General features: G+C 40.7%; 1 protein-coding gene across 2 annotated transcripts; it reads left to right on the top strand.

Annotated features, from left to right (window-relative positions):
* Window positions 1-971: 971 nt before the first annotated feature.
* On the top strand, window positions 972-23,990 carry tmem71 (transmembrane protein 71). 2 transcript variants are annotated; one of them, XM_079488723.1, is made up of 12 exons: window positions 980-1,106; window positions 4,073-4,241; window positions 5,560-5,679; window positions 8,791-8,839; window positions 9,897-10,109; window positions 12,803-12,963; window positions 13,223-13,321; window positions 14,402-14,602; window positions 18,911-18,980; window positions 19,435-19,496; window positions 19,724-19,773; window positions 19,932-23,990. In XM_079488723.1, exons 3-12 carry the CDS (start codon window positions 5,649-5,651, stop codon window positions 19,953-19,955), a joined length of 960 nt encoding a protein of 319 aa, XP_079344849.1. In that variant the 5' UTR covers window positions 980-1,106; window positions 4,073-4,241; window positions 5,560-5,648; the 3' UTR covers window positions 19,956-23,990. The 2 variants fall into 2 exon arrangements, with proteins under 2 accessions (XP_079344850.1, XP_079344849.1); XM_079488724.1 differs by lacking the exon at window positions 4,073-4,241 and having other exon boundaries at window positions 972-1,106.
* The last annotated feature ends 35 nt before the right edge of the window (window positions 23,991-24,025 follow it).

The following is a 24,025-nucleotide window of genomic DNA, read 5'->3' as shown; positions in this document are numbered from 1 at the left end:
ATTGCCAGTTTCAATGCATTCACAATGACCACTAGATGGCACCAATAGACTGAGATTAGAATCAGAAACACTTGATTGCAGTATAAACTACTGTTTTTTAATTGAACGTAAGGGCCATTTGCAATATACCAGTAACTGTTTCTTGTTTTATTTCAACAAAGTTGAAAAGTCAGTAAGTCATGTGTCATCATGTGAGTATCGGTATGTTCATTTGTAACATTTTGGCAAGTGTCAAAGTATAATATAATGTTTGCTAATTCAATCAAAGCTCCTTTTAATTGAATTGAAATTAAACAAATCACCACTACATCTGACTGTGTGTGTAGGAGGAGGCGGGTTTGTGTATTTGTCTTCTCTAGGCGAGGCTTCAACAGCTGCTGTGTTGGCTGGAAACTGGATGACAATCAGTGTTGCCATATCCGCTTATTATAAGCCACCCTGACCTTGTTTTTCTGTAAAGTCGCTTGTAAATGTTGGTACTTGGTAGACGTTTTTCGGGGGCTTGTTTCTAAAGTGTCCGTCATCACTTTTCGAAATTCTGTGGCGAGCCGTCTTCACTTTTCGAAATTCTGTGGCGAGCCGTCTTCACTTTTCGCGGGGGCGAGTTGGAAAAGGGGCGAGACGACCTGGTACCGTTGCGAATGTGTCCCTCCAAATAAATGAATGTGTTAATCACTTTGTCGACTGAGTCATGGACCCCCATCTGAAATTATAATGTGTGCTGTTTGCGTTGTTAAAATGTTTCAAATATTCCATAAATGTAGCACTTTTGTCCCTCAACATTAATAAAAAATAGCAGTATGTAGGTTATTATTGGTTTAAAGTGCTCATGCTCAGAATAGGTCGTTTCTTTTGGTCGCTTGTTTTCATAGACCTGGTTGCATATTTATCTCAGAATCTGGCAACACTGAATCTGGTTGACAAGCGCCCCTCTCCTCCTCTCAGCTCCTCTGTGTAGAATCCTAACGGATGTCTGGGAGAAAAGAGTGAAAAAACAACATTACTGACCCACTAGGATCTACACTTCTGATCCCACCACTAGGATCTCTCCAGATCTAACGCACTTCTCATTAGAAGTAGAACCGGCAAACAACCGATCGACCCCGGTAAGTAGCTACGGATCTTTTGAATTTGATGTTGTTCTGTTTTCTGTCTTTGTTTGACACCGTGGGAATCCCCACTAAAGTCTTCTAAGCCGGTGGAAAATAGAAGATCTACAAGCTCACAGCGCGCCGCAGTGCAATGCGTTGCGAGCTTGTAGATTAGATCGGCATTTTATGTGCAAGCCCTTTAGGGTGAAAACAATAGCCTACGGAATCACGAAATCTTCTTCTGCAAACAAAATTGAGTTTGGATTTAGGCTATGCAGTAGGCTATGATTCTGAGCTGCAATTAAATTGTGAGAAACAAAACATTGTATCCCCAATAATGAAAGTAAAAATGCTGAAAAATATAATCTTTTTATATAGCCTATATATTTTTTTAATTTATACTCATTCGGAGCTGCAATAGTCTATGTGAAAACATTGTTTTAAAAAACATGATACATCTTTCCTCCACTTCACTTCTGCTGTCCTATTTGTGGACCGCTGAACTGAATTTAGACAGAGCAATATGAAATAGCTGATAGTAGAATAATATTGTTTCGCCTTATGTAAATGTTTTGTTTTGTTTTTTCTTATTCATAATAATTGGTAGCCTGTAATATAGTAAAATAAGAAGAATGAATGAATGAAAGGATCCCATTACACTGAATGAGAAGGGGTGCTGGTGGAATGGTTTGGTCTGGTGGTGGTACCCCATTTCCTGCTACGTATTTTCCTCCAGCATCACCATCTCCAACAGCACACACGCACGCGCGCATGCACACGCCACAGCCAGAAGGCCGACAGAACTCTGCAACACAATTTTAATGTGATAATAGTTCTGGTAGCCACATTATTAATGTGATAATAGTTCTGGTAGCCACATTATTATTATTATTATTATTATTATTATTATTATTATTATTATTATTATTATTATTATTATTATTTTGTTTACGGAACATGTTTTGTTTATGCAATTTTGAAATTGATTGATTGAAGTATTTATTAACAGTTTGCAGAATTACAGTACATTTCAAGCACAACTCAATACAAAAATGTCAACTGTGCATGGACGACCAATAAACGACCAATAAAGCACTACGCTTGTTTACAAGCGTAGAAACATACAAATATACACTTCTATATAGCCAAAAAACAGGAAATCATCATCATAAAGGAGGTAAAAAGGGAAAAGAAAACATACAGTGAGTATGTATCTCTGCAAAGATACTACTGCAAACAAATCTAACCATTGGTGCAGCCAAGGTAACCTACTGTACTTGAGTACAATTTTGAGGTACATTCATTTCACTTTTAACTTTTACTGTATTGCTACTTGTACCTAACCACTTCTGGGGCAATAATTCGACAACAATAGCAGACAAATGAGGATTTAAGTGGTTAAAACATTTCACCAAAAGATTTCTGCTTCAGTGACTTCCTGAGGAAAATGAAATCAGTGCAGAGTTTGTGTATTTACATTTTCCTCCTCCCATTGTGTGTCTCTGCAAACACATCTCGTTAAAACCACTTAAACCCCATTATATGTAGTTGATCAGGAACCCTCCAGGGCTATATTCTGGGCCCACTTAATTGATGGAGGTATTTGCTAGAAAAGATTGTTATATTTGATTTTGTCCATATGGCCTGGCTGTAGTTGTGTGTGTTTGGGCCTGTAGGCTGTGTGAGCCATCACATTGTTCCTGTGTTGGTGGGTCAGTCATTGCGATGAGGTCTGTCTGGTGGTCTATTTTGGTCCAGGAGATATGAGCAGTTGGGCCCTGGAGCCCCTTTGAGAGGAGGACACACACACTTAGTCTTTATTCACTCCGTCCTACAGAGACGGATGTTGGGAACTGTACGTTACCACGGCGATGTCTGCTATGAGCCAACAAGTGTTGCACACAAGACATTGGCAGAGTTTTGTCACGTGACATGAATAAAATAAAACAGGTGCTCAGTGGAGAATGAGATCAAAGTATTGTAAGCATAACGTTGTTGTGGTGCTCCTGGATCAACGGGGTAGTACTAAATTAAAAAAGAAAGCAAGATCAGGGCACAAAAATACGTCACCTTGTTCTGATGTGTTTGAAACATTGATTCTTATCGAAACATTGATTCTCATAGCTTTAAATGTATGATCCCACTTTTCAAAATGTCCGGATCTTGCTTTCTTTTTTAAATTAAATTATTATAACATCGATAATCTAACGACACTCTTATGCAAAGTGACACATAATGGCACTTAGCCCGTTTATCAGGCGAAGAAAGGTCCGGTAGGTAGGGCAGCAAATCAGGGCAGAGCAGCCAGCCCCCACAAGTTCTTTCCGTAAACATCCCTTCTACTTGTGGAAGTTCTATCTCTTTCAACCCAGCCTATGTTTATTTAGGATGTAATTCTACTGTGGGAGCTTGCAAAAGATATTTGAGGTCAAATAAGATGCTTTGTGTGGTCACAGTTAAGGCATTTAAATTCAAATGATAATAGAAACAAAACAAAAAACGTAAAAACGTTCCTGGCGGCCAGCCAATAGAGTTGCACCCAGTAAGAGGAGCCGTCCCATTGTGGAGTGTCCTCTCCCCTGCAGTCAAACACTGGGACACACTGTTCAGATGACCAGACTAATGTCTGTACACACACGCACACACGCACGCACGCACACAATGTAATGTAGGCTAATGGGAGTCACACACACGGAGAACAGAGAATCCACCTTAATTCAAACTGAAACGTTTCAACCGCCAATGACTGGGCCATTTGGTTTGTACACATAGTTAAATACACATTGAGGATTTTACTGTAATGTAGATTGGGGGTCCTAGACATAAATCATAAATAAATCTAGTATAGAGTCCTGGGGGAGTCCAGTAAGCAAAGTATAGGGTTGAAGTGGTTAATGTAAAGTGACTGTGTCGTGGTGAGGACGGGGTTAACAGGAAGAGTGACATCATGGTGTTTTCGTTCTGTGTTCCTCTCCGTGCAGTGTGTGCTCAGAGCTGCAGTTCTCCTAGAGTTGAGACGATGTATGTGGGAGACTGCCTGAGACAACTGTGACTGACTGACTGCACACAACAGACCTGACACGCAGGACTCTGCTTCCAGCACCCAGGAGTTTTAGTCCACTTTGACTGAAGAGAAAAAAAAACTTTGGGGTAAGAGAGAGAGAGAGTAATAATAGTCCATTTGGTGTTAAAGTTTTTTAGCTTGTATATTATTTCTATTTTTACTTGAGCGTGACACCGTTGTGCGGCAGTAAAAAACAGGACTCAAGAAGTCCTGTCAAAAATATATATTATATAATATATATTAGAAAAATATATATTAGAATATATATTAGAATTCAAGATTATTCAATTAAATTAATTTGTGTGTGTGTGTGTGTGTGTGTGTGTGTGTGTGTGTGTGTGTGTGTGTGTGTGTGTGTGTGTGTGTGTGTGTGTGTGTGTGTGTGTGTGTGTGTGTGTGTGTGTGTGTGTGTGTGTGTGTGTGTGTGTGTGTGTGCGCGCGCGCGCATGTGCGGTCAGCATGAGGATGTTATTGTGTTAACGGAGCAGCCTGTTAGCAGTCAGATTACAGGAGGCTGTGTCTAATCCTTAATACAGGGCATAGTTTGACTGAGGAAGACTGCACATTTTAATCACTTAAACCGTACATACTTCAGGAGTTCCTCAGTGGTCTATACTTGGTCCCCCCCCTTTTCCCACTAGTATACACCAAACCTCTTCATTGAAAATAGACGATCTACAAGCTCACAGGGACCCATGTGGAACTGTACTGTACAAAAGGTCTGTCTCTCTCTCTGTCTCTGTCTCTGGTGGTGGATTACTGTCTGCACACTGTAAGGAGCTAAAGGAGTTTACAAGAGACTGAAATAATCTTGAAGGTGCAGGCTCTCTCTTTCTCTGCCCCCCTCCCCCCTCCCCATCCCTTTCTATAGACAAAATCAGCATGAAATCACCAAGGCCAAAACTATGTATTTTCACTCAGGCAGCAGTATTATTCACTTAACCTTATTTCTGGAGGGGGGAAAACAGGACGCTATTATATATTACGTAAAATATCCACAGGTTAACATGCCTACTGACACACTAGACATAGCTACTGTTCTGGACACATACAGACATTCTACCTGGAAACACCCGTTTTGTTTACAAACATTCAAACATTCTGATCTGGTCCTCAGATTGGCCCTTTCTAACCTTTCATTTTGTGCATTCCTGGTTTGGTGAAGTCTTTCCCTGTGTGTTCACAGTTTTACGGTTTGTGTTCCTATCTCTGTTAGTTCATTCCATGTAAATAAATAAACCTTCATACAGTAGATTCTTCTGGCGGATATTCTCATGTCACATGAAATTTCCTGTGCATTGCGGAACATTGGCTGTGTTTCCTGTGGTGTTGGTCTTGACAGTGGGTGTGTCCTCTTGGCTCTTGTGTCTAATGTTTTGGTCGTGTTTCTAATGTTTTCTACAGATTGGGACAGAGGCGCTCCTCACCACTCTCCCCCCCCCCATCTGTCTCTCTCTCTCTCTGTGTGCGGACCCTGCAGGACTGAGGGAACCATGGCTCTGTTCTTCTCTGGAGCCGTCACAAGTAGGTCTAGAATTCAACAACCTTTTATGTCCATATTCTAACCTAAACCTAAAAAGTCGCACATCCACAAGTTCAAGCTTGTAGATCTGCTACTATATTTGAATTTGAATCATCCTGAAACTTAACAGTTTTGGACATACTGTAATGAGGTTTCCAGCTGACAGAGACAACATGCTACTGCAGTGGTTCTCAAAGTGGGGTCCTTGAGGGGGTTCCAGGGGGTCCCCAGCAAAATGTGTTAATAGCATCCAAATGCATATTCATTCGGGGGTTCTTGGCATGAAAATGTTTTGAGAACCACTGTGCTACTGTATGTCAAAGAACAATGACTCTCACAGGTCTCTGTCACAGCATTCCACATGCTGACATCATGTTTACAGTTAGGCGTGGAGTCAATTTGTCTCTTATTTGCTGCTGCTATACACTGGATGTTATTGTGTATGTGTATATCATTGCTGTCAGGTGGAAACTGTTATTTTTCATAATGTTTCAAAAATAGCAGATCTACAGGTTCACTATGTGTTGCGATGTGTCATGTTGGAGATACTGTACAAGGTTTCTGCCAGACAATAATAATGATGATATATTGTATCATATTATTGTTATAGTTTATTCACTGTTAATATGCTAGTAGTAGTACTGCAATATCCAAAGGGGGCCGAACACAAGTCATTACTCAACAAAGAGTATCATAAATTATAAAGATGGAGTTTACTAACTTGTCTTTTGGTTCCCAAACAGTAGGCTTACTGCATGTTCATATTGCACAACAACAGTAACACAAACGGTCACATTCCAGCATTGTGAAGTGAAACACTGTCAGAGTATGTGTTGAGTTAGTGTCAACAACAGTGTTGAACGTCCTACCGTTCCCCATCTGGGACCAGTTCACTTCTACAAAGTAGTTTGACAATGGCTGCTTTTATTGAACATTAAAAGAGGTAGAGAGGTATAGTATGGTTAAAAAGACGTTGTGAATGTATATCTTTCAAGGCAGGGCAGCCCAATGACATCAGTATTTAATCTAGCCAGGACAGACAGACAGACGCTATGAAAGCTGAAAGGGAGATAGACAGTAGGACAGCTGGGAATATGACGGTGTAGGAAAGGCAGACTGGAAAGATGAGAGGGATACAGGGTAGGAGAGTGTAGGAACTTTAGGAAGCTACAAACTGATGCCTGGAATTTGTCCCCTTTGGTCACTACAAAAAACCTCTTAGCTGCATACTACCTTTTTGTGTTTTTTCGTAAACTAATGTCCTACTTGATCATACTACAGCATCACACAAAAGCATGTAAAGTAGCAGATCCACAAGCTTGTATCTTGTAGATCTGCTACTTTTGCTATTTTTGAATTTGAATCCTGAAAAGTAACAATTTTGGACATATAAGGTTTCCCGTCTCACCGTTTCCACTCGTTTCCTGCTCTTGTTCCATAATAGGAAGGCCAGCTCATTCATCGTAAATGACCAGTTCCCTGTGCTATTTAAACCTTTTCATCTACACAGTGTGGCTTGAACAACACATTAACATTGACTTGGCAGCAATGTAGCTGACTGTCATTTAGTTGCTTTAGTTTATTTGTTTACTTAGAATGGATCACCATTAGCTGCAGACTGAACGGTAGCTACTCTTCCTGATGTCCAAGACAATATACATACAATACCGGTATGTACATAATACATACATAATACAAAAAAGAGAATATTACATCCTCAATGTGTTACACACAAACAAAGGCAACAAAAGCCTCCAAAAGTCATTACTCAAAATACTCACATAAGAAATTGATAAAAAAAGGGGAATATAACCAATTAAAATGCAGTAGACATTTTAATTTCATCTAAGATGAAATGATTGTTACTTACTTTTGCTTTTGTTGACGCTATTGAGAATTCAACCACAGCCACAAAGACTGCTCAAGTAGCTAGTGTTCAATAGGAACAGCTTCATGTTATAATGCAATCATTTATGAACTCTTGTCTAGCTGTGAGTGTGAAGCTGTTCTGGAAAATGTCTTCTTGAAGTAGACGTCTAATGACCTTTGACCTAGGCATCCAAAACCTAGCTGCCATACCATCTTGTCAACACTGATAAATGTCAAAGCATGTTATAGATAGGATTGTGAGGTGCACTAAGTGATGGTGAATGTGATGACTTGTGAGTAGAAAAACGTTTGAAAGGTGCGCTAAGAGAATACAATTTTGAGCCAGGCAGAGTTTCCATTATGTATGTAAGTTGGTCTCCTCAGTATAGCCAATAATAATATGTAATTCTTTGAGATCTCAACTGTTGCTGCCTTATTTTGTCTTCTGTTTTCTGAGTACCTTGTCCTACAGTATGCAGATTTACATTTACACAGTGACTAAGGTGACATCTGCATTTCTGGGGTGGCCCAGTGGCTCTGTTATGCTGTCGGAGACATTTAAAAATGTCGGGTCTGCTTGTCCGCTTATGCTTGAAACCCACCAGGCCAGCAAGCATAGGCACACGGACGCTGATTTCTCACTGGCCGTGCAGGGAAGACTTTTTTTTCCTTGCGCCCATTCTCAAGGAACCTCGTGATTTCATATAATCAAGTAATCTTGTTGTAGCACTACAGGGGAATACGGAGCATAGGTTTTCACCTCCATGTATGACTCTCACAGCATTGAGTCAGTATAATTATACCATATTAATACGTTCTCTGTTCGGAGCAGAGTTTGGCCAGTAAAGTTACACAGGTGTCTCATTTCTTCTCAAAGAAAAGAGAGAACATGTGTTTCTCCCCAGATAGGCAGAGGCCTTGAAAAAAGACTGAACTCCTGTTCTTCTGTGTTTGAGAAGAGGGAGTACGACCATCTGTCTCAGATAAGATGTACTTTTCACTTTTGTATTAACTAAATGTCCTCGAAATGCCACATTCAAAAACATGGTCTACTCTACAGCTATGCCATTGTTTCTCGTAGGGTCCGGGGACCACCAGCGTTTGTACTCTGTTGAAATATTTGACCAAATGGGTCCTTTTTGAGCTATTGGACTAGAACTATTATACATCAAACACATATTTGGACGACAACATAATTACATTTTGTTACAAGTGGTTCACACGTTTCCGTTAATTTTTTTCAGGTTCACCAATCAAAGAGAGACACCCGCTGGCTGACCAATCATGTCAAAGGTAGGATGATTGTTTGTCTGTCTGTCCATCCTCCACATATCTCGAGGACTGTCCGACCAATTGACTTCAAACGTGGTGTGTGTGTATCACTTAGGGTTAGGTTAGGGCTGTGTGTTGGTAGCCTGGTTCAGGCTAGTGTGTTGGGAACTTGGGACGAGTGAGAAGTCGGTCGGGTCGCCGGTCATCCAGAACAAAAAAATCTAAATATCTCTATATCCGTCTGTCCGAGTCCCTTTTATGCCCATGCATGGAGATCTCTGTACGTGTGTCTGTCTGTTTGTGTCCCTTCTATCTCCATATGGAGATCCCTGATGTCCTCAATGTGATGTCACAGTACTGGCATCAATGACAGAATGACTGACTTTCAAGTAGTAAGACAAATGGGTACTGCACTAAGTACACTGACAACAGGTACAGACGGGCAATGGCATTGCATAACCGGAGGGCCATGCGCTGTGTTCCCAACGCCGTTGGGCCCGTTGGGCCAACGGGCCGTATCGGCCTGGTTGTGATAAAATCCTACCATGGGGAATTATTGCTTTAATGAAACGGTTGTGCCAAATGTGGTAATATGAAATGTTTTGCAAGCACGCTCTCCCTCTGCCGTTTCTCTTTTTTGAGGGGCACTAGCCCCTCCTATGCCCAGCTGTGTGTGTGTCTGTGTGTACCCCATAGCGATGATTTGATTGGCTGAGGGCTTAACCCATTTTGGACGGGAACCCCTTTTGGTGTTAGCATTATGTTATGCTTTAGCTATTGAAAAATCGAAGAACGACTGACATAGAAACATTTTTTCAGAAAACTGTCAGGATGTAGAAGACATTTTTAGAATCTGATCTCAGGTCAAAATGGGTTAAAAAGTGAGGACACCAAAAGTGATTGGCCAGAATGTGATGATGTATGATACAAAATGATGAACCTTGCACAAACGCATCTGACACACACACACACATGCACGCATGTACACACACGTGTTGTGTATGCACACATGCACTACACACACGCGCACAGACCCAGTGATATCATTCACGTCTGTGTCTGTCTCTCTCCTCCACAGTCTGGGCCTGTCTCTCCTCTCTCCGGACTCCTCCTATGTGTGTTACTCCTCCAACACCACCGGGGGCTCTCCGTGCTCCTGCCGGCGCTCGCCACGCCTCCTCTCCAATGGCTACTACCTCCTGACGGAGGACAGCTACAGCTGGGACGACCAGGGCAACGTCTCCCTCACCCCGTCCAAGACCAACGTGTCCTACAAGGAGAACATGGTCCGGTGAGTCGTGACGACACTTCACTACAGCATCCATATACCAGTGGTTCTCAAAGAGGTCCTTGAGGCGGTTCAGAGACCCCCAGGGGTCCTCGAAGGGGTTCCTTATGGGTCTGTAACTCAGAGAGTGTAACAAATGGAACCAAATTAACCAGTTCATTCTTGAGTTTAAAAAAGAAACTCTGCTATACTGCTATAGCCATAAAAATTAAATTTGCCCCTGGCATATCTTTTCAATTTGGGGGTCCTTGACATGGCAATGTTTAAGAACCGCAGCCATATACAAACACACTGCTTTCCTATAGGTGGGTGGGGATGGGGATCGAAATAGATTATGTCACAGAGTCGATTCTGAAGTTATTGAGAATCGGAAATCAATACCTGGCTTACACCAGCTCAGTGGCCTTGTGGTTAGACCCTGAAACTGGGAGGTCGGGGTTCGATCCACGGCGATCCACTTCCCTGTTGGCACACAGCATCAAGGGTTTGATTGGGAGTTAGATCAACTATAAATGATTCCTGAGCGGCGAGCGCGGCATGGCTGCGGCTCAGCGCTCCAAGAGATGGGTCAAATGCGGAGAACAAATTGTGTATGTATGTGACAAATAGTAGGACTTTAACTTTAATGGCTTGCATGTGCAAGCCATTACTACATACACTATGTAGCATTCAAAGATTATGGAAAAGTTGTCTTGAGAAACTAGTGAGGACCCATATATGGAGATGATGTAGTAAAGGAAAAACGGAAACAAAAAGGGGTTTCTGGTTTCTGTGATAGTGGCACAAACAGCAGCCAGAAGGAAGTGCAGTTCTCAGGCCTGTTAGATATCACATGCAGTCTGTTGAATATAGCATGTTTGGATGAGAGGACTGTGTTGGTGGTTACGTAACTCCAAAGTAACTAAATAAATACAAGGGCTGTACTTGAGTACAACTTTGAGGTACTCTTACTTGACTTGAGTATGTCCATTTTTCACTACATCTCAGGCAAATTATACTTTTTAGTTATTTGAAAATCTTACTAGATACTTTCTAGATTTAGGCTATTTTTACAAAACATACATTAACCAATTAAGCCCTATTTTTTACTTCAAAATTAGCTGATCTACAAGATCACAAGCCATTGCATTGTGATGGCTTGTGAGCTTGTTCTTGAAGATTTTCCTTTTTCTTTTGACACCAATACGCCAGTACTTTTACTCAAGTATAAGTTTTGAACACAGGACTTTTCCTTGCAACAGAGTACTTCTGCATTATGGTATTACTACTATTTTATTTAGTATAAAAAACATCTTGGCTACTTCCAGCCCTGATCATTACGTAACTCCTCCAAAGTGCTGACACCCCGTCTTCAAACAGGCCTCTCCACACAGAGGATGAGGTCATCCTCCAGGGCCAATCGGAGCAAAGCGCTCGGTACACGTGAGACGGTTTTACAAGCTGCGTTAAATTCTTTGCGCGTCACACGTTGTGTGTTCCACAGCCAGCGTGTGAAGTCATCTGTTGCTGTTGCTAGGTGACTTACATGTTATTGATAATAGAGGTATAATACAAGGTGGCTTTGTGAGTTAGAACATTGGTTACCAAACTTTTTAGCTCGAGACCCAAAACAGAAATGCTGTCTCCCCAGGACCTAATGCAAACTAGTGAGAATTGCCGATCTACAAGCTCACAATGTGTCACAATGTATATCAATTATACATGTAGCCTCTCTGAAACAGAGAAAAAATTTTTTACTCAAAGGACAAATATCAGCATTTAGTCAGCATTTAGTGGGAGAAAAAGGCTCCTTGGTATAGATAGAATAATTGTGGAGACAATAATTGATATTAGCAGGCCTATTTAGTGTGTCTTTCTTACCATGAGGTGTTCCTGTTTTGACAAGTTTGCTGCCAACTTTGGCAGAGATACATGATGAGATGTCACATGTTGTGAGAAGCATGATACACTGGAGAATGATCTGTTACTCACCCTCATGTGACATGAGGGTGAGTAACGTCATGTTAAATACTGTCTGTAGGCAGGGGTGGGTGTGGGTCATTAACTCACTCAGTGCCACAGGACGCCTTTGGACGCCTCCCCTTTATAGCTGCACTATGTTACTTTCTTCTACCCCGGATTTTAACCCGGTTTCCTGCAAGTTTCCTGCAAGTGCTGACATTTTAACCATTGAGCTAATAGACCCTGCCTGTGGGCTCAGGAGATAAATTGAATCTTGACCCTCAGGTCAAAATTTGAGTCAGAGCCTAGGTGAAACATAACCTTTGACACAATCTCCACTTCTCAATAGAAGAGCAGGGAGACAAAGGACCTTATGGGTCCATTTGGTTACATCTGAACACTCAAAATTACAGACCTGTTATGGTCATTCAGGGCTAGCTCTTGTGTTTCTGGTGATATTATTGACTACTCAGTTTGACCACCCAAAATTGTAATTTTGACAAAAATGTCCACCACAAGCAAGCATGGCATTGACCCCTGGTCCTGACGGTTCTGGAGATTTGCAGGTGACTCACATCTCATTGAGAGATTTCTTTATGTCTCTCTACTGGTGGTTCATCTTCCAGGGTGGTGTTCTTCATGTATCTCTTCTGGTGGTTCATCTTCCAGGGTGGTGTTCTTCATGTATTTCTTCTGGTGGTTCATATTCCAGGGTGTTCTTCTTCATGTATTCCTTCTGGTGTTTCATCTTGCAGGGTGTTCCGTCGGCGGAGGAGGCCTCGGCGCTCGTTGGCCAGCCTGCTCAGTGACATGACGGAGACGTGTCAGTCCTGGCTGGACCAGAAGGTCTTCGGAGGAGTGTTCAACACTGCTGTCACTGCTGAGGCATCCTGGGTAGAGGACAGCACTAACCAAGGTTATTATTGTGGTTTCATTAGCTTTCAATTCCAGTTTACCTCAGAAATGTTGCGGAAATAGCCGACCTACAAGCTCATACAGTGAGTGAGTGAGTTGTTCTGTTTATTTTTATTTTTTGTAAAGCCTATTTTTTATTGTTATTTCAGTAACAGCTGGACTATGTAACTTTCCTCTTCTATTCCACATTTTAACTCTATTTTTCAATTCTAGTTTGAGTTTATTTAATTTAACTAGAACCTTTGACCCTGTCACTACAGAGGCATCATGTGTAGAGGACAGTACCCCCATCACTGGTGCATCATGGGTAGAGGACAACATGGCCACGGCGCTGGACAGCAGCTGTAGCTTCACATACGGTGAGACGGTTGAAGAACCTGATGATCTAACAGCTTCTATTTAATCTGTTAAAACCTGGAAAGCATCTGTGCATTATATTAGCTATATAAATGTATATAGCATCATACTTTTTCCAGAAAACTCTTTAGAACAGTGGTTTTCAAAAATTGCAGATACCGGTATACAAGCTCAGAGCGTGCCACTTTGTTCTGCACTGCAAGCTTGCACATCTGCTATTTTTGGCAGTTAGCACGAAAACGTTCGAGAACTACTCATTTAGACAGCTTTTTGTAGAATCGGCCGCAGGTCTTAATGGGATAAAAGTTTACTTTTGTCACTGGCCGCTCGGGTGATATACCTGTCCACCACCACACCAACTAGGGGTAAACCTAAACATTTTATTATAATATATACTATTATAATAAAACTTTGCATTTGATCATGGTTTCCTGTTCCTCCTTCCTATGTTGCTTACTCATCTTACCCCTAGACTTACGAGTTGTAACAATCCCCCACGGTGCATCTGGTTTGACTGAGCGTCCAACAAACACAAATGGCCTGTGTTCATGGGTGGAAAGCCAGGTGGGGAGGCTGATCTTTGTCACTGTAGTTACTCCTATGGGCTTGAGGTGGAGCCTGTCAGTGGGGAATGTTGAACGTGATGAGTAGAACGGAGGAGCTACATACATCTTCCCGGTGGGGGCTACTCACTGGCAAGTGAGCCAGTAGGGTACAACAGCATTGGCAAGCAGTGGGAGGAATGAATTGGTATGAAGACTAAATTGGGAGGGAATCCCCCACTGACGGTGGCTCTTACTACTTGTGTTAACATATCATACCATATAGATTAGTTCAAATAACATTTCATGCATTAATATAAGTTTCAGATTGTTTCATTAAACTAAAGGTGTGTGTGTGTGTGTGTGTGTGTGTGTGTGTGTGTGTGTGTGTGTGTGTGTGTGTGTGTGTGTGTGTGTGTGTGTGTGTGTGTGTGTGTGTGTGTGTGTGTGTGTGTGTGTGTGTGTGTGTGTGTGTGTGTGTGTGTGTGTGTGTGTGTGTGTGTGTGTGTGTGTGTGTGTGTGTGTGTGTTTGACCTACAGACTCGACAGAGATCCCGCCCCCTCTGGACAAACTGGCCCCGTCCTCTGTGGCCCGCCTCCTCTTCCAGGAAGAGATCTGCACCGAGACCTGTCACTCACAGGGGCGCTTCACCAAATCCCTGGGCGGCCTCTCCGAAGTCCCGCCTCCCTCTGCCTTCTACACCAATAGCTGCTGTCCCCCGGCCACAACTGACCAATCAGGTGAGCTGGAAATGATGACATTAATTTATTGAGATTTTTAGTACAGAAATAGTAAAGTTCTGATGTGTATTGCACATCTTTCTGATGGTGTATGAAGAGGAAAAATAAAACAAACTGTTCTTGTTCTACTTGTGGAACAAAAGCGTAAGCTTTAGTTAAAATACGTTTTTAAATCAATTTTCTTATTAATCATTGCAATAGAGCGTCGCAGTCCCGCCCCCTTTCATGATGACACCAGGCCCAGGAAATAGTTCCCAATGCATTTTTCCCATAGACATTTCAAAACGTATTTATTTAAAGACCTTATAAGCGTCGTACAAAGCCAACTCTTGTCGTGACAAATCATGACAACAAACACAATATTTTGGACCAAACGAATAATTACAAAGAAGAAAAACGACAAAAAAAGTGTTGTAACCTGCTGTTTTCTTCTTCTTTCTAATTATTTTGTTCAGCCCGAAAAATTGTGTTTGTTGTCATGATTTGTCACGACAAGAGTTGGCTTTGTCCGTGGCGTAAACGTCTTTAAATAAATACTTTCTGAAAAGTCTATGAGGAAAATGAACGGGAATTTATTTTCCGGGTCTCTCGAGGGGGCGGGACTGCGACGCTCTATGGAGTAGGGGTATAACGATACATTTTAACAGCGATACAATACGTACTATGGAGTGTTTGTACAGTAAAGGTCCCTGCACACAGAGCGCGTTTTTCAGATTTTTAGCACCATTTCTCCATCGGTTTTCCGAAAAACGCGTCCAGTGTGCAACCACCTTTACCGTCTCTTCAGTAAACCGAAAATACATTTTCTGGTTGGGATACCAATTTCATCCTATCAGGAGAGAGAACTCGGAAGCAACTGAAATTGGAAGTGGGACAGAAGCTGATGAATGACTTTTGTGGGGTTCCTGATTCGTTGAACTTATTAGCGGTCTGCCCTTATTAAAGAGCTGGAGAAACATATGATTACGTCATATGGCAGCCAAGTCTATGTTGTTTTACTGTATACATCGTTTGCCAGTCTATGGACTTTAATGTTTTTTTTTGTCCACTAAATTATGACATAAGATATCATGTGACCGATATAAATACAGTGGGCTCCTCTCACTTCACATGAGTGTAAAATATATATATATATATATATATATATATATATATATATATATATATATATATATATATATATATATATATATTTTTTACACTCTGGCTTTGTTAGTTTACGTGTCTGTTCGTACCAAAAAATGAGCATGGTTGCTATGGTCACCCAGTTCACCCGGGTGTGATTTCAGCTTTGTTAGTTTACGTGTCTGTTCGTACCAAAAAATGAGCATGGTTGCTATGGTCACCCAGTTCACACGGGTGTGATTTCATTACGTCAGACCACAGTTGATCTATATATAAGTCTATATAAGACCTTACACCACTCAGTTCACACAGGTGTGATTTTTTTAGTGGCGCAAACCACTCCAACAACTGGCTTTGTACCCGTGTACCCGTGTTTGTTCGTACCGAAAAAACGAGCATGGTTGCTATGGTTAGCAACCAAAAAAAGCGAGCATGGTTGCTATGGTCACTGACATTACGTCAGACCACAGCTGATCAGGCTATATAAGACCTTGCACCACTCAGTTCACACGGGTGTGATTTTTTTTACATTAACCTTGAACCCTAGCATTCCTAACAAGTCTATGAATCTATGAAAAAGTTTAATATGAAACACAATTTTATACAATGTGTAGTGGTCGGTCAGGGTTAGGGCATAGAGGTCCTCGGGCTGAAAAACACTGCTCTATAGTAATGAGTACTATCGCAATGTAGAGAAGGAAGAGGAGTTATCAGGCCGGTCTGATATCACATGCCTCTTGTAGAGCACTAGAATTTCGCGGGCCTTCGGCCCGCTCATCCCAGAGTTGCGTTGGCCCGCGTTGCGATACAGAAGTCCACAGATACAGAAGTGCACAGTGACACGCGTTGTATGCAGCTGTTTTGTGTTGCAGCGCGCGTGTAGTGTTGTTATCCATATATGCGCCTCGGTTCGTCCCGTTTGTTCCACGCCAGGTGTCGACGCAGTCGTTGGCGCAAATTTCTTATTATTTTAACTGTGTATTTAATTGCGGCTAGTAGCACACATTTTTTTTTAGGAGCACGATGAAAAGTTATGAAATAATGTGTTTGAGGGCCCTCCTATATACAGCTTTAGTCCCCACACGTGTCAATATTTGCCATTGACAAAGAACAGAGAAATTAGGTCGAAATGGCGCGAAATATGACGTAAATTAAAATGTATTATATATATATGTTTTTTTAATTGAATGTAAATACTTTACTTATAAAAAAACCTGGCAACCCGCACCCCGCGGTCATTTTCCGCTAACCGGAGCGGTGCTCCCTAGCCTGCTGGAGGGGTTCACATCATCCCATGCAGCCTCGAGAGGAAAAAGAAGGCAAATAAATGCAGCCTTGAGGCTACCTCCCAATGTGGTGTGGAGCTTGATCACCTCCTCGTCCTCCTTTTCTCCCCAAATTGGCAATGCCACATTTTTTTTTAGGAGCACGATGAAAAGTTATGAAATAATGTGTTTGAGGGCCCTCCTATATACAGCTTTAGTCCCCACACGTCTCAATATTTGCCATTGACAAAGAACAGAGAAATTTGGTCGAAATGCCGCTAAATATGACGTAAATTAAAATGTATTATATATATATGTTTTTTTAATTGAATGTAAATACTTTACTTATAAAAAAACCTGGCAACCCGCACCCCGCGGTCATTTTCCGCTAACCGGAGCGGTGCTCCCTAGCCTGCTGGAGGGGTTCACATCATCACATGCAGCCTCGAGAGGAAAAAGAAGGCAAATAAATGCAGCCTTGAGGCTACCTACCAATGTGGTGTTGTGGAGCTTGATCACCTCCTCGTCCTCCTTTTCTCCCCAAATTGGCAATGCCAATAAATGCAAAAGTTGCCTAGTGTGAATACTTCCACAGCCTAAGTAGTAAAGGAGAAACTATCAGTCTTCTCCGAAATCGGTCAATGTTTGTCAACTCAGCACGTGTTGACAACGCATATTAGTAAACAGAAGCCGTATGTGTGTCACACCAAAAGTGGTGACCTATAGAATCCTGTACATAGAAGCATCACGCAATCGTCTCCCTCCCTGTGTGGGTCACGTGGTGGGCTCTGAGCAAATGGGAGAGAGAATGTAGTGTTGCCAGGTCCGCGTATTGTAAGCGAGTGGTAGTGTGTGTAAGTAGCGTGTTGAATGGCATTTTTTCGGTGCTTGTTTTCATAGACGTGGCAACAAATTAGGCGGGGGTGTCGGTGCTTGTGGCGTGTTTGTGTTTATTATTGATATTGATATTGTTTGCGAGTGTGGACGGGAGCCGGCTGTAGTGGCAGTGCGATGACAATTGTTACGCGGCTGGTGTCGAGTGTGGCCGTGCGGCGCGACATGAGGAGATAGGGAACCAACGACGCGGAGGGTAAGGCTGTGTCGTGTTAGTGTGTTGTTGCAGTGTGTGTTGCAGCGTGTTGCAGCGTGTCAGTGACGTAGTAGCTGGTGCCTTTTGTTCCTGTGCGTGCTTTTGGGCACATGTTTTCAATTGTAATATAGGATGGATGGTGTTACGGAATTCCTCCACGGTGCTGAGCTGGCAGAAACAACCGCCTGTCCGTCTCCAAACGCCTCGTTACACCACTGAGGTCATTCTCTGTGGACAATCAGAGCATGACCCTCGGTACATTTGAGGACGGTTTACAAGTTGTGTTAAATTATTCTGTGTCACACACACACACACACACACACACACACACACACACACACACACACACACACACACACACACTCACTCACTCACTCACTCACTCACTCACTCACTCACTCACTCACTCACTCAAAAATCTGAATATGGATAGTAATCATTCCTGTATAGAGTGTTTATTAAGTAACAGCGGTCTCTCTGCTATTTAGTAAACAGAAAATACATCTTAAGGTGGGCTGCCAATTTAATCCAATCAGGAGAGAAAACCCATGTATCAGCTTACATTTTATAGTGTTCTAATTTCCCAATTATTTAATTCAAATTTTTGTTTATCTTCTATCCTCTATCTCTCCTGACTGGGTGAAATTAGTATCCTCACCTGAAAATGTATTTCCTCTTACTAAAGATTGGCGGATACGGGGAGAACACTGTTGCTGAACAACAACAACTCCCTTACGCTCCCTTAGGATGTTAATTCTGTTGTATATTGGTGACTGTAGAATATGAATACAGTGATGCTTAAATAAAACGTTGTCCGTGTGTTTTCAGGTGTAATCACAATGAAAAGCATTCTCCTCTTGGTGTTCTGCGTGTTCATCTTTGCTGCCGTACATTCCAGGTAAACGGCCTTCAAATTACAATGTTTATTTTATATCCATGCTGCCATCATGGCAGACTGAGGATGTTTTTTGTAACTGAAATGTGCATCTCCACCTTACACCCTTATTGGTTGCCCTTTTTAATTTTGCCACCGTCACTATGGGTCATCATTAAAACAACAATATTTTTCCATCTGCCAAAAATGTCTTCTTTAACATGGATAGTTCACATTAATTAATATCATTCAATTCCTTTCCTAGGCTATTTTGTAACTAACTGGCCCCGTTAATTGCAGGCCCTGGGAGAGGGAAAGAAAAACTATTAGGAACTAATGAACACAAACAATAATTCTTAACATTCACATTCCTTGTATGCCTCTCGCGCCATGTACTAAAATAGGCAAAATGTTTTCAAGGCATTCACAAAATGCTAATACCGTTATGCTAATACTGTTAATGTTATATTCTCTGTAGGTGTGTGTGGTGGAGTGTCTCTGCTGCATTGACAACATTTATGATGCTAACGTCATTTATGCGTAAGTATCAGTAGTGTGTGTGTGTGTGTGTGTGTGTGTGTGTGTGTGTGTGTGTGTGTGTGTGTGTGTGTGTGTGTGTGTGTGTGTGTGTGTGTGTGTGTGTGTGTGTGTGTGTGTGTGTGTGTGTGTGTGTGTGTGTGTGTGTGTGTGTGTGTGTGTGTGTGTGTGTGTGTGTGCGCTACAGTGTGTTCACTGTAATGTTCATTTAAAAAAATCTTATGTTTCAGTGGTTACAAAAACGGGACCCATGGGTCGCTGGCGGCGAGCCAAGACAGAGGTGAGGTCATTCATCATAAATAATATTCCATATACATAACGTTTTAAAGAGTTTATGTCACTATATTGTTGTATTAGGAAATATATGTGGACGATTGTATGTCATTGACATACAGGGAACATAACAACCATTACATTGAAACTCGTTTATCTTTCCAGGATATTACATCACGGAATGAATAAAGAACATGCAGAGACATACTCTCACTCGTCTGGATGCCCACACACACACACACACACACACACACACACACACACACACACACACACACACACACACACACACACACACACACACACACACACACACACACACACACACACACACACACACACACACACACACACACACACACACACACACACACACACACACACACACACACACACACACACACACACACACACACCCTGTGAGCCGTGTACGTGCCCTGTACATCAACGGCCTTGCTAAAGAGCGGTGACACATTGGAGAGTTTAGGCTGGGACATCGTCACAGTTGTCTTGTTGTGAGGGCACTCTACTGGAATGTTTGTGGTGTGATGATTGAGGTACAGTATTTGAACATACATGTACCTCGTTATTTCATATTTCATTAACTGCATGCATGTTGCACTGAATCAGGTGTTAACAGTGAGCTGTCAAAGTATTTAGACCACATTAAAGCAATAATGAGCTAAAAGTTCAAGGGGGAATTGGGAATTGACATGACAAAATTGAGGGAAAAGCGTAAAAGAAAAAAATAATGATTATTCCTGAACAGTCTGAAGGAAAAATTGTAGCAGATAGCAATACGCTATGTAGACTATTTTCTCTATTGGTCGTATGGCAGAGTGTTACTTACGGCTTATGTGGTTAACCTAATATAATGCTTTACTGTCCAGATACTTTTGGAGTTCACTGTAAAAATAATAATAATAATAATACTGTACCAACATAACCCACAAAGCTATTGACACGTATTTTTTTATATACTGTGCGTGTAGTTGTAGTTTATATCAATAGTAGTTTTACCTTGGCTATTTTTGGGCTGTCCAACGTGACCAAAAACATATTTCAGGCTTTCAGTATCATGAAAATGTCAGGTCCAGAAGTTTTAGAAATATTCAAATAAGGAGACAAAGATGAGTAAAGGGCTTGTTGCTTCATTTATATAAAAATAAATGAAAAGAATAATGACTTACTGAACGCAACCAAATATACAACAGTTAATGTTGTAATAGTTAAAACTACCTGTCATTGTAGTACTAGAGAAGTGCCAATTGTTTCCTGAGAAAACTGCAAACATACTGAAAAGTTTCATTCCAGAATGAATTATCGAACCACTTGGGATAAAATATATTTACTTATATAAACAAAAACTAGTGCCAAATTAAATCCTTCATTGAATTGCAGGTAATGAAAATGTCTTCAATATATTAAGATTATTGTTCTTATTGAATCAAAATGGATATATAACATTTTTGGATTGAAACTTTTCTAATGTTAAGTGCCTTTTTTAATAGCTGTCCTGCCTTGTACATTGATAGATGCACTACTGTATCTATAGCCGTAGAACACTTAATATCATATGATTAATGTAGCATACTTAATCAATATCATATGATTAATGTAGAAGACTTAATCAACAGGATTAATACAGGGAAATTACAGAGATAACCATACAATGCTGCTGAAATATTAAACAATATTAAACTAGTCAAGACTGTCCAGATGGTATTAACATAATTTGTAGTGTTTGTTTTTGGCCTACTTGGAGCACCAGGGGGGCTGGGTTTAAAGCAGTGGTTCTCAAAGTGGGGTCCATGGACTCTCAGGGTTCTAAATGGACCCTTACAAGTATGTAACTCTGACAGTGTACAAATGGAACCAAATGGACCTATTAGGGTCCATTTGGTTCCATTTGTACAGTGTCAGAGTTAAGGGGGAGCTTGAAATTTGAACTGTTTTAAAGTATTGGGGACAGATCTGGTGTTGGTTCCCAGTGAAGGACATGGGGCTGATGTTCAAATAGCTCAGGGTGTTGCTCTGTGTGACAAACGGCACCCCCTGGTGGTCTACTAAGGTTAAAACCAACACTACAAACCTTGTTCTGGACATGGTAACTAACTCTTTGGCACTTAGTTTTATTGTGGCAGCTTAAATACATTGAAGCTGTTAGGGAACAGTATTTTTGTAGTGTTTAATATTAATTAGTTTGTGTAGGTGCTTGATGGATCTTGGTAAATAGATCAAGATCCTAACCTGTGTAACTCCCTACAAGGCACAATTTGTAGTAAATCTACAAGCTCAATGCGTTGTACGATTGCATCACGACAAATTGAGCTTGTAGTCTACTATTTTTGTTTTTGTTTGTCTGTTTGTTTTAAATAGGGCTTAAGTGGTTAATGGTATGTGAATTGTAAGATAAACATGTTTTCATCAGGAAAAGGACCGTAGCAAAGCAAAGGGTAGTAACAAAAAAACCAATATCATGGACTTTTTCTCCTAAAGGTCTAACTTTTAAGAATTCTAAATCATGTTTGTGGCTCAAACTATGCCAAGCGTTTAAGAGCTATAGTTGAAGGACTGATACAAGGGATGGATTGTGTGGAGGCGTATCTAAACGCACAAATCAACTCTTTGTAAATGTACAGTTATGACGTGTGTTGTTGTTTCACTTAAACTCTGCATTCCTGCAAAATGCTGTTTTCTATAAAGCCACGCTCCATATTATTATTTTTTAAATGCCCTGCTACCCGAGATTTGAACCTGGATAAATGTATACAGCTCATGCAAGAGGCCTGTATTGGGCTTATGAGCTGTAGGCAGAACTACTTCAAATGTCAACCAGTAGTTGTCCTACCCAACCCCAGGGTCATATGTCCTACCCAACCCCAGGGTCATATGTCTCAATAACAGTTGTGTTAGGTATGTTGTATTTATGCTCTACCATACGAGATTGGTTAAAATAATATTTTATTCATTCAAAAGTGGATTGTAGCTTTTACTCTTTGTAGCTAAAAATGTATGAATCCATGAATCCATGAAAACACAGGACCGTGTAGTTCTCAGATCATTGGGAATCAAATCGAAAGTCTGCCACAAAGGATTAAAACAGATATTTTGTGAGTGTATCCAGGAATGATGTATTATATCGTCTGTCGGGTCGAAACCTCATATGTCCAAAACTGCTACTTTTCAGGATTCAAATTCATTACATTAGACAAGTTTCGAGCTTGTAGATCTGTTTTTGTCTTTTGATGCTTTTGATGCTTTTGTCTGATGTAGTATGATAAAGGTAGGGCATTTTTCGACAAAACACAAAAAGTTAGAATATGGAGATAAGAGGTTTCTGCCTGAGAGCAACAATATCTAAAGTGTGTCTAAGCAGAAAATTGTAGTTTTAAAAGGTTTGCTTTGTTTTTAAGTAGTTAACAGTTTCTCCTTCAGAAATCCAAAATCAATGTGTTTATTGTTTTTAATACCGGTTGTTTTATTGCTTTATATTCATAATCATCACATAATGTAAATGTACATTTCTTTATAATGTGGCACTTTTTATAAGTTTCCTATATTCACAATCAAAAATATATATTTAATATAAAAATATAGAATTTACAAAGAAGGAAAAGTTATTCCTGTGCAAATGGAAGTGACTGTGGTCACTTTAAAGATTAATTAGAATTTACACTTATGCCTCTAAATAAGCTCTTATCTTGCCTTTTGGCCCAAACTCTGTGACATGTCTACTGTATGTTTCAACAGTAACTCTGTACATTCTATATTTTCCACTGTTACTCGTTTCCAAAGACAGGAAACGTGGTACTTTGTTCTGCATGAATGTTTGTGATTGCACTTAGTATTGCTAATGTTATTGCTTTTGGCTGTTATGTACTGTATTATAACATGAAACAATTATTATTACATTCATCATGTGTGTTTAAGTAGTCACCATTAGGTATACAGGACATACTGTAAAATTAAATCTTAAATGCTAAAGTCAAAGTCAAAGAAGATGTATAAAGACATTAGTGACATTAAAGATGAATGATTTACTAACAGTGTCTTGAATTAGACACTGTGAATTAGCTACATTTGAGAGATTAATTCTCAAAGCCTTTCATACATGAATCATTTCGTTTTTTTAAGATTTAAAATTTACAGTGTTGGGTATTATCTATTCCTGAATTGTGTCTGATGTGAATATGTATGCTCCATTAAATAATGTTAAACATCTTTACGCTCTGTCCAGTACATTCTGTTTTATGAGT

This window comes from Electrona antarctica (genome assembly GCF_951216825.1).
Source record: "Electrona antarctica genome assembly, chromosome: 19".
Classification (NCBI taxonomy): Eukaryota; Metazoa; Chordata; class Actinopteri; order Myctophiformes; family Myctophidae; genus Electrona; species Electrona antarctica.
The sequence above is the reverse complement of the archived record's forward strand: the minus strand, read 5'-3'. Positions and strand labels throughout refer to the sequence as shown.

Coding starts and splice junctions, on each gene's coding strand:
- tmem71 (XM_079488724.1), top strand. CDS start 5,649: ATGGCTCTGTTCTTCTCTGGAGCCGTCACAA. Junction 18,981..19,434: donor TTTGCTGCCGTACATTCCAG/GTAAACGGCCTT, acceptor TATTCTCTGTAG/GTGTGTGTGGTGGAGTGTCT. Junction 19,774..19,931: donor GGCGGCGAGCCAAGACAGAG/GTGAGGTCATTC, acceptor TTATCTTTCCAG/GATATTACATCACGGAATGA.